At 36.3% G+C, this 12,166-nt stretch overlaps 1 protein-coding gene across 1 annotated transcript; it reads right to left on the reverse strand.

Moving 5' to 3' along the window:
* Positions 1 to 7,685: 7,685 nt before the first annotated feature.
* Positions 7,686 to 11,542, reverse strand: gbx2 (gastrulation brain homeobox 2). Its single transcript, XM_046337361.1, has 2 exons — positions 10,532 to 11,542; positions 7,686 to 9,050 (listed from the first exon to the last, which is right to left on the reverse strand). Exons 1-2 carry the CDS (start codon positions 11,043 to 11,045, stop codon positions 8,539 to 8,541), a joined length of 1,026 nt encoding a protein of 341 aa, XP_046193317.1. The 5' UTR covers positions 11,046 to 11,542; the 3' UTR covers positions 7,686 to 8,538.
* Between the last annotated feature and the right edge of the window lie 624 nt (positions 11,543 to 12,166).

Here is a 12,166-nt window from a genome sequence, read left to right on the forward strand (position 1 = left end):
GTATAATAATTATAATTCATAAATTAGGACAGTATAATAATTATAATTCATAAATTAGGACAGTATAATAATTATAATTCATAAATTAGGACAGTATAATAATTATAATTCATAAATTAGGACAGTATAATAATTATAATTCATAAATTAGGACAGTATAATAATTATAATTCATAAATTAGGACAGTATAATAATTATAATTCATAAATTAGGACAGTATAATAATTATAATTCATAAATTAGGACAGTATAATAATTATAATTCATAAATTAGTATAATAATTATAATTCATAAATTAGGACAGTATAATAATTATAATTCATAAATTAGGACAGTATAATAATTATAATTCATAAATTAGGACAGTATAATAATTATAATTCATAAATTAGGACAGTATAATAATTATAATTCATAAATTAGTATAATAATTATAATTCATAAATTAGGACAGTATAATAATTATAATTCATAAATTAGGACAGTATAATAATTATAATTCATAAATTAGGACAGTATAATAATTATAATTCATAAATTAGGACAGTATAATAATTATAATTCATAAATTAGGACAGTATATTATAATTATAATTCAGTATAATAATTATAATTTAGGACAGTATAATAATTATAATTCATAAATTAGGACAGTATAATAATTATAATTCATAAATTAGACAGTATAATAATTATAATTCATAAATTAGGACAGTATAATAATTATAATTCATAAATTAGGACAGTATAATAATTATAATTCATAAATTAGGACAGTATAATAATTATAATTCATAAATTAGAAGGACAGTATAATAATTATAATTCATAAATTAGGACAGTATAATATTATAATTCATAATTAGGACAGTATAATAATTATAATTCATAAATTAGGACAGTATAATAATTATAATTCATAAATTAGGACAGTATAATAATTATAATTCATAAATTAGGACAGTATAATAATTATAATTCATAAATTAGGACAGTATAATAATTATAATTCATAAATTAGGACAGTATAATAATTATAATTCATAAATTAGGACAGTATATATTATAATTATAATTAGGACAGTATAATAATTATAAATTAGGACAGTATAATAATTATAATTCATAAATTAGGACAGTATAATATTATAATTCATAATTCAGTATAATAATTATAAATTAGGACAGTATAATAATTATAATTCATAAATTAGGACAGTATAATAATTATAATTCATAAATTAGGACAGTATAATAATTATAATTCATAAATTAGGACAGTATAATAATTATAATTCATAAATTAGGACAGTATAATAATTATAATTCATAATTCATAAATTAGGACAGTATAATAATTATAATTCATAAATTAGGACAGTATAATAATTATAATTCATAAATTAGGACAGTATATTCATAAATTAGGACAGTATAATAATTATAATTCATAAATTAGGACAGTATAATAATTATAATTCATAAATTAGGACAGTATAATAATTATAATTCATAAATTAGGACAGTATAATAATTATAATTCATAAATTAGGACAGTATAATAATTATAATTCATAAATTAGGACAGTATAATAATTATAATTCACACCTGAACCTGAAATAACCAACTTAATGTCAAATGCTTTAATCTAGAAAGGTATTTTCATTTGCATTTGAAATGACTTCAGCGTGGATTAAATCTTACCGCAAATCTTAGTTTTAGTATTTGAACGAAGTCCCTCTTTTGAAGGAACACGTTCTCCAAGCAAATAGTGGATTATTTCTCAATAATAATATACATTCATGCAGTAAAAAACATGTTTTTAATTTAGATACAAATTAGATGATCACTCTAAAGATTCCTGTGGAATGTTAAAGTTGTATAAAAAATATTTAGGAATACGTTCATAAATGTGGATGTGAATGATATTGTACATCTAGATTTAGAGTTGATGTTTTCTGACTCTTGCAAATGAAGAATTTAAGTTATTCTGAACATTTACTATATAATGGATTTGATTGAGATGGTAACAATGTATAGAAGAAAATGTATTTGTCCTCAGCAAAGTCAAACCTCTTCAGTGAGACTATTTGCACTGAGGTACATTAAATATTGTTGCAACAATTACTGGTAATCATTGTATAATTAAATAATTAGATGACCTGTATCTTTCTGTTGATATTAGTAGTGTATTAGTTCCTGTATCTGTTGATATTAGTAGTGTATTAGTTCCTGTATCTGTTGATATTAGTAGTGTATTAGTTCCTGTATCTGTTGATATTAGTTCCTGTATCTGTTGATATTAGTAGTGTATTAGTTCCTGTATCTGTTGATATTAGTAGTGTATTAGTTCCTGTTTCTTTCTGTTGATATTAGTAGTGTATTAGTTCCTGTTTCTTTCTGTTGATATTAGTAGTGTATTAGTTCCTGTTTCTTTCTGTTGATATTAGTAGTGTATTAGTTCCTGTTTCTTTCTGTTGATATTAGTAGTGTATTAGTTCCTGTATCTTTCTGTTGATATTAGTAGTGTATTAGTTCCTGTTTCTTTCTGTTGATATTAGTAGTGTATTAGTTCCTGTATCTTTCTGTTGATATTAGTAGTGTATTAGTTCCTGTATCTTTCTGTTGATATTAGTAGTGTATTAGTTCCTGTTTCTGTTGATATTAGTAGTGTATTAGTTCCTGTATCTGTTGATATTAGTAGTGTATTAGTTCCTGTTTCTTTCTGTTGATATTAGTAGTGTATTAGTTCCTGTATCTTTCTGTTGATATTAGTAGTGTATTAGTTCCTGTATCTTTCTGTTGATATTAGTAGTGTATTAGTTCCTGTTTCTGTTGATATTAGTAGTGTATTAGTTCCTGTATCTTTCTGTTGATATTAGTAGTGTATTATATAATAATAATAATATATGCCATTTAGCAGACGCTTTTATCTAAAGCGACTTACAGTCATGTGTGCATACATTCACGTATGGGTGGTCCCGGGGATCGAACCCACTACCCTGGCGTTACAAGCGCCATGCTCTACCAACTGAGCTACACAGGACCACTATTAGTTCCTGTATCTTTCTGTTGATATTAGTAGTGTATTAGTTCCTGTATCTGTTGATATTAGTAGTGTATTAGTTCCTGTTTCTTTCTGTTGATATTAGTAGTGTATTAGTTCCTGTATCTTTCTGTTGATATTAGTAGTGTATTAGTTCCTGTATCTGTTGATATTAGTAGTGTATTAGTTCCTGTATCTTTCTGTTGATATTAGTAGTGTATTAGTTCCTGTATCTTTCTGTTGATATTAGTAGTGTATTAGTTGCTGTATCTTTCTGTTGATATTAGTAGTGTATTAGTTCCTGTATCTTTCTGTTGATATTAGTAGTGTATTAGTTCCTGTATCTGTTGATATTAGTAGTGTATTAGTTCCTGTTTCTTTCTGTTGATATTAGTAGTGTATTAGTTCCTGTATCTTTCTGTTGATATTAGTAGTGTATTAGTTCCTGTATCTGTTGATATTAGTAGTGTATTAGTTCCTGTATCTGTTGATATTAGTAGTGTATTAGTTCCTGTATCTTTCTGTTGATATTAGTAGTGTATTAGTTCCTGTATCTTTCTGTTGATATTAGTAGTGTATTAGTTCCTGTTTCTTTCTGTTGATATTAGTAGTGTATTAGTTCCTGTTTCTTTCTGTTGATATTAGTAGTGTATTAGTTCCTGTATCTTTCTGTTGATATTAGTAGTGTATTAGTTCCTGTTTCTTTCTGTTGATATTAGTAGTGTATTAGTTCCTGTATCTGTTGATATTAGTAGTGTATTAGTTCCTGTATCTGTTGATATTAGTAGTGTATTAGTTCCTGTATCTTTCTGTTGATATTAGTAATGTATTTGCTATATGTTGGCCTGCACCTACAGTATGAGAGAGAAAGAGAGATACTGAAGGTGTAACGGCAGATTTCCTCTTCGTTTGAAGAGCAGTAAGGATCGGACCAAGATGCAGCGTGGTAAGTGTTCATGACGATTTATTAAAAACTAACTGAACACTGAAATACAAAACAATAAACGATGTGATGAAAACCGAAACAGGACCATGTGGCGACAAACACTCACACGGAAACAAACACCCACAAACCAACAGTGAAACCCAGGCTACCTAAGTATGATTCTCAATCAGAGACAACTAATGACACCTGCCTCTGATTGAGAACCATACTAGGCTGAATACAAGAAGCAAAATAGAAAAACAAACAGACTGCCCACCCCAACTCACGCCCTGACCATACTAAATAAAGACAAAACAAAGGTCAGAACGTGACGGAAGGAGGGAGAGAGTGTAATGTTTACTGTTAATTTTTTTATTGTTTATTTCACTTTTGTTTATTATCTATTTCACTTGCTTTGGCAATGTAAACCTAAGTTTCCCATACCAATAAAGCCCTTAAATTGAATTGGGGGAGAGAGAGAGATCCTGAGAGAGATGTGTGTGTAGCTTGGTGTATGTGGGGTTTATAGAGTATTCATTTCCAGTAGCAGCATTCTCAAGCCAGAGCCTATTAGGTCACGCGAGTCTCATGGCTCATCAGAATTAATCATTGGGGGTTCATTTGAAGCTTCGACAAGTTGCTGTTAATTTAGTGCAGGGGGGACATGCTAGAGTGAAAAGCGGAGGTCCCAACCAATCCCCCTGGGCCTCATTTATCAGCCAACCGCGACGGCCCGGCTTGATTACAATTTGCAAAAAAATTCATTAGAGTTAGCGGGGCAATTGTCAGATCTCTCCCTCTCACCTCGATACTCATATCGCTTTCTCTGTCAAACATCCTCAAGTAGGCTACACAAATTGCTCAGTGTGTGTTCTTTCAATACAATCTAATCTAGCAAATCTGTATTTGAGTAATTGTGTAATGGACATATTTTGTTGTAAGTATCCAGTAATCAAATGCCTGAGTGGATCTCTGTCGGGGTGTGCACGAGTTTGTGTGGAATAAAAGACAACACACACACACTCCTCTAGAGCGGGTCATGAGAGCTCATCTTGTAGCCAGGCCTGTCAGTGATGCTCAGCCAGAGCGCGAGCTGCCGCAATAAATCTGAGTTTCACAGTAATTCACTCTTTCTGCTACTATGACGAGTTGAGATTTCAGTTTAATAATCAAAAAAATGTGCTTGGGGAATTTCCAACGATGAATCAGTAGGGAAAATACATTTTAGTGGGTTGAATAGAGGCGACTGTAAACGTTATGATTTGGATAGGCGGTAGGCCTCATAATACAATATTAATTCCATGTCAATTTAATTGCCTGTTTTTATGTCAGGATCCATAGCCGATCTCCTCTGGTTTATTTTGAAGATATAACAGCGTTATTTGTGCGTTATCATGGCGTGCGAATTACAAACGATGACTGACATCAAAATGTTGTTCAGGTGCATGACATGCGGCGCTTGCCTGGGTTAAATGATGCGCGTGACGATAATAGCATTGTTGTTGCCGGGGGGAATAGCGCGCTGTCTAAATGCTGCCAGAGAGACGGAGAGGGGCTACACGACAGAACGGTCGTTAAACTACTGCAACAACATCTTGGAGGATGCTTTAGCTGTGAAAGAATGATGGTTGTCTTATTTGAGGACACTTGTGGGCTTAATCAATACTCATTGGAATAGAGGGTTTTACTTGTATCATTTATATACAGTAGGTCTAGTAGACAATATTATTTAACTCCAAATGTGTTTGTTAAAAACTATTTTTTTTGACAAATTGCTTTTTAGAACATTGTAAAAAAAAGATGATTATTTAAATAATATATTTGTCCTAAAATGTGTAGCCTAGCATATTTAATATCCAACCTATTCCAAGAAAGGCGAATTATAATAACCAATATTGTTTTAAATGAGTTTATATAACACCGATAAATACATTATCAGAATGGATTATTTAATAATTTAGCCTAGTGACATTTGAAACGGTTTAATATGTTTAGGGTAGGCTATAGACCTACTGTGGTAGCGCTGACAGATGGAGCTTAACGCAGGCTATTCATGTGCGGAACATGACAGAGACAAACAAGATGTCCTTAGAGATCACAAGGGGAAAGTCCTGCAAGTAGGCCTGCATTGTATTTTAGTCGCCAATCTTATCAAAATACATTTATGAAATTGTCCACCTCAATAGATGTAAATATTCAATGTCAAAGCAATTGGCGCGCTGGGAGGCTTACACGTCACCTCTTTGTCCCGGTAAATGAGGCGCTCTGGGCCCGGGGCAAGGTGAGGCCGAAAATCAAGACTGACACCAGGCCGCGACCTTCTTAAACAGCCGTGCTCGTGACGTTTCACTCGGATGGGAATTGGTGTTCCTCACAGCCTTGGAGGAGCCTTGGAGTTTCATTCACCCTGGCCGATAGGACCCACCCCCTGTCATAACACGAGATTGCGTCGCCGAGCGAGTACTTCTTACATATTTATTGTTGGCATGCATCAGGTTGATTTGCTCCAACATACGCGACGAGGTTGGCCTTAATTCCAGAGGGGGGCTGGAGCAGAGGGGCAGAGCTGTAAAACTGTTACCTCCCTGGCTGACTGCATGGCTCTACTGTCGGAGAGATAAACAGTTGGTCCTGCCGCTGCATTACCTGTAAACCTCACAGTTGGTCCTGCCTCAGCATTACCTGTAAACCTCACAGTTGGTCCTGCCTCAGCATTACCTGTAAACCTCACAGTTGGTCCTGCCTCTGCATTACCTGTAAACCTCACAGTTGGTCCTGCCTCTGCATTACCTGTAAAACTCAGTTGGTCCTGCCTCTGCATTACCTGTAAACCTCACAGTTGGTCCTGCCTCTGCATTACCTGTAAAACTCACAGTTGGTCCTGCCTCTGCATTACCTGTAAACCTCACAGTTGCTCCTGCCTCTGCATTACCTGTAAAACTCACAGTTGGTCCTGCCTCTGCATTACCTGTAAACCTCACAGTTGGTCCTGCCTCTGCATTACCTGTAAAACTCACAGTTGGTCCTGCCTCTGCATTACCTGTAAACCTCACAGTTGCTCCTGCCTCAGCAATATCTGCACAACTCACAATTGGTGCAGGAAAAAATATATAATTCTGAAAGTCATTCTTTATAATAGTAAAATGACATGATTATTACAAGTACTAGTCTTAATAATAATAGTATAAATTGTGTTGTAAATTAAATCTAAACGAAATCGTGTCGTTAATCACTCTTAATTCAAAGATAAAATACATACACAATTATCTTTCTTAATGGATTGTGAAAATAGTATTTGTCACTTGCAGAAAACAAATTGAATAATCCCAAATGAACATTTGATATATTGGTGAAAATAATAATCAACCAAGGAATTCCAATGTCGTGATCAACTCGAAGCCCAGCACTCAATGTCGTGATCAACTCGAAGCCCAGCACTCAATGTCGTGATCAACTCGAAGCCCAGCACTCAATGTCGTGATCAACTCGAAGCCCAGCACTCAATGTCGTGATCAACTCGAAGCCCAGCACTCAATGTCGTGATCAACTCGAAGCCCAGCACTCAATGTCGTGATCAACTCGAAGCCCAGCACTCAAGAAAGCACCTGTAAACCCGCGCATGCGTCATTTCGCTAAAGATTTGAAATTCAAATAGAATTGCACAAAAATGGAATGACAATAAACAAACTGACAAATTGTTGACAATTGCTAATGGTTCATCTTTAATGCACACTTTATTATTTACTCAATAAGTCATGGAATGTTAGTTACTTTTTGCACAATATTAAATAAATTAGCAGCGTGCTCCTTGACTGTTGAAAAAGTCACAATGAAGAAAAATCATTCAAGCAACCATGGAATGAAACAATGGAAACAAACTCAAACTGAGAACAGAAGTAGGATGGTTTTACAGGGCCACTCTTAGCTTTTTGGAGGAGATGATTGATGGTTGAGGTGTCTGAGCATATTTGTAGGCTACGTGTACAATATGTGTACTAGTTTGGGGGGTGTTTAAATTAGAAATGATAAAAGTGCTCCTTTTGGGACAAAGCTGATCATTCTGATCTGATTTGCGCCTGCTGCAAAAACAACAATAATACAAGCAAGGTCCTTCAGAATCGGCAGCACAAACCTCAAAGAAAATCTAACAGACGTAAAAGTAGGTTATATTTTTAATCAATATCTCGGAAATGTACAATTGGATGTATTGTTGTCTTGTTGTAATGTCCTCAATTTGGTCCCATGGCGGTTATAGTTATGGTCCATCTCGGTATTTACACTCGTAACCAAGGTGATACATATGTCACCATTTAGAGTTTTTTTGTCTTGGTATTTAATCAGTTTTACCATCAGTGGATCGATTCAGCAGTAATGCAGAGGAAAAGCAATGTACCATCAATTCATTTGCTCTCCTCTGTCTTACAAAGATTTACAAAGACTCACCAAAGGATAAACTTGGTTTGTGATTATCAGTAGTCCAATTCCAAAATAACGTGTGTGCTGTTTTTAAACAGTGTTATTAACTCAATCTGTATTTCGTCCATCGGTTTAACATAAAGAAATATTATGGTCTGGCTTGCTCTAACTGTTGGTGCTGACTCCTTATTGCAAACCGGCTGACGTGCACAGGGATAGGCACCACGATTTTAGGGTTCCTAGATGGCTCGCCGGTTTTGGAATTGACGTTACCAGCCTTTACGCGCTTCCACTTGGCCCTCCGGTTCTGGAACCAGATCTTGACTTGAACTTCGCTGAGTTTCAAGGCATGCGCAATCTGAGAGCGTTCCGTTAAAGACAGGTACTTCTTACAGTGGAACTCCTTCTCCAGTTCCAAGAGCTGCTCGCTCGTGAACGCCGTTCTCCGCCGCCGGTTCTTACCGGTAGACGTGGTGCTGCCTGTGCCGTTGGACCCGTGGACGCCCTCATCCACGTTACCCTCCCCATCATCTTTCTGACACATCGAGTTACCCGTCATGTTGTCGTCGGAGCTGTAGTCTAAATCGCTGTCCATTGAGAAGCTCTCATCTCTTTTATTACATTCGTCCTCTTTCGGGTCTTCTTTGCCGTGGGTTCTGGCTGTGTGGGTAAGGAAATAGAACAGGTTAGTTTAGCTTATATTGACCTCAAAATAGAAAAGTAAATGACAATGTGTAACCTATAATGGACTGATATGCGACAGTTTGAGTTTATATAATGGATAATCACAATTATACTTTTAAATAAATATTTTGCTTTAAAAAAAACAAGCAACTTTTCTTCTACATTTGAATAATCACTAACGTTGTGTGTATTGTATCAACATTTCGTTTCATGAGTAAAAACCTACGAGTAGACTTTACATATTGTGTTAGAGGAAAACAATAGCCTATTATATTATGGAGCAAATTGGAAACAAATTATATTATGTCTCTGGACGTATTTAAGTGAAGTGAAAGTTATTTTAGTAAAGTAGTATTTTAGTTATTTTAAGTAAATATTTATCGAATTAGGCCCATCGGCTGTATCATGACACATATCATGTATGAAATAGGCCTCGCGCTTACTATAATTCCATTCATTTTAGAGACAAAAATCAATTGATTTATATTATACAATATCTTAAACGCACTTCCGGAGTTAGTGTTTCTTACATGTATTTCATAATACATATAAATGACTCGGTCGACTTTGAATTCTGATCACAGTTTTATAGACATTCAAATACTGCAGGCGCTTTCCCATCCTTCAATTAAAATAGGCTAATTTAGTCATTTAGTTTGCCCCCAGGCACTATTCATTGAAAAGCCTGAAATAAACGTATTTGATATGCGGATATCATGTCAAGCTTCTCACGACAAAATATGTAAGCGTCCATGTAAAGAATTTGTTTAAAAAAAAGACATTTTTCACTCCGGGGCAACTGACACTTTCTATCACTATACTTTAATCGTTGTCATTTGATGTGAAATGCACAGGATATAGCCCACGCCAACACTGAGGGAGTAGAACTTATAAGTTATCCTCAAATGGCACTTGGGCCCTTTTTTTGTACATTGATGACGTAGGTCTATTGATAATATTGGTCCGTTATCTAATAGGCCTAATAGAATGTGGTCCTGTGTAGCTCAGTTGGTAGAGCATGGCGCTTGTAACGCCAGGGTAGTGGGTTTATCTAATGACTGGTCGCTTTGGATAAAAGCGTCTGCTAAATGGCATATATTATTATTATTATTATTAATAATTAATGATATACAGTTTAGAGTTCGAATTACTTCTAAGGAACCTCGCAAATGTGCACTATTATTTATTTATTTATTTCTCTTTATAATAGGCCTAATAAATACGAGTGTTCGCTTTGAACTTCTCTTTTACAACTTACAAATAATATCTAATTTATCCAAGAACATTAGGTTACATTTTAATCATTTAGCAGACGCTCTTGTTCAGAGTGACTTACAGTTAGTGCGTCCAAGCTCAAGACAGCCACAAATCCCAAACACAGTCAAACGTTTCCTCAATATAACCTCAAGTAAACAACCCTGTCCAGCAGAGTCCAGACAACACAGAGTTTACTGTACCTGTGGATGACTGCAATGGCTCTGAGTCGTGGTAGGAGGGGAGCGTCGCGGACTCCTTTCCTAGAAATGTCTTTCCGTCATCCCCATCCAAACGAATGTCCTGAGATTTATTGAAGGCGGCGTGGAGAGACTGCGAGCCGAACTTCCTCGCCGCCTCCTGGTGCTGCTGTGAAGCCGAGAACCCTCCAGGCAGGCTGGCCATCAGGGTGGAGGTGAGCGCCATGCCCTGAGCCAGGCTAGAGCAGAAAGAGTTCTGGAGGCTGGGGATCTGGTGGTGCGGATGGGTAGCCGAGAGCCCCTGCTGCAGGGCGGACTGGGGTAGGGCAGGGGGCGGCGGAGGGTGCGGTGGGAGCACCACTGACCGGTACGGCATGAACATGGGGTAACCGGTGTAGACGAAGTGTCCCGGGCTGGGCTGAGGGGGACCGCCGATCAGAGAGTCGATACTGAAGGCAGTGGTGCTTCCCAGTGGGCGCTGCATCATCATAAACGAAGGGCTGAACGCTGCACTCATATGATCTGATGGAAGGAATGTCAATCAAGGAAATGTTACTGGAGAAATGGAAGGGAGCGCTGACACCTGCAGTCTTCCTTGGGTTCGGAAGTCACCAACTTCACAACGTTGTTATTCGACAGACAACCGACCTTAGAAATGTCGACGTTTTGGTAATCCCGTGATCATTTGTTCGTTTCTCGCGATTAAATAAAACCATTCCATCAACATTGCAGATGGTCGACACACGATACTGGAGAGTGGAGATGTGTCCAGATCAACAGAATTAGCAGCCAACTTGGAGCCGTGGTGGTTTCCGAATATAGCAGAACTCATGTGGCCCCTTTTGGTTTACCTTGCGCTCCGATAGCGGTAGCCAAAGCCCATTCCAAGTGCCAATCAATATCCTCGAGTTGTTGCTGACGTTCTGACCATTTGACAACAACAATCTTATATTCGACGAGACTCGGTTTCCGCACGTCTGTCTAACTCACTCTAGAGAGTAGAGTGATGCTACTCTGTTCTACAACATCCAGATGTTAAGCGAGGAGTTTAAATTACGCTCCCTCTGTTTGATCGGCTCTTCCACTCGCAAGGACCACCCTCTCATCGCACTCTCGCATTTCATTGGTCGCTGTTAAACTGTTGGGCTAGCCTAGCTGTCATTCGTCACATAGACCTGTGAGGGCTGGCTTCGGTCTGGGTCTAGGAATAAATGCCAATTATGTGGATTTGTAAAGCGTAGGCTATACACATCCTAAGGGACCATAATGCAAATGGAAATTAGCTAGGCTACACATGCAATATCCACGCACACATATTGACTACAACTCTCTTCCTTACATTAAATGTATAAAACATAAAAATAACTATTTGTACTGAATAGGGTTGCAAAAGTATGTGAACTGTCAATAAATTCCCTGGTTTTCCCGAAGTCCGGGTTGGAGGAAATAAGTAGGAAATTCGGAATCTTCCAACCAGGATTTTTGGAAAACCAGGGAAGCTATTGAAAGTAAACAGAATTTTGCAACCCTAGACCTGAATGTGTGTGTGTATGCGTGTGTTGTTGCTTTGTGTGTGTTGATAAAAAAAATCATGTTCCACCTTTTCAGAATGACGAAAAGACTGTTCCCTGATATTAT

The sequence above is a fragment of the Oncorhynchus gorbuscha genome, unplaced genomic scaffold (assembly GCF_021184085.1).
Source record: "Oncorhynchus gorbuscha isolate QuinsamMale2020 ecotype Even-year unplaced genomic scaffold, OgorEven_v1.0 Un_scaffold_1384, whole genome shotgun sequence".
Lineage (NCBI taxonomy): Eukaryota > Metazoa > Chordata > Actinopteri > Salmoniformes > Salmonidae > Oncorhynchus > Oncorhynchus gorbuscha.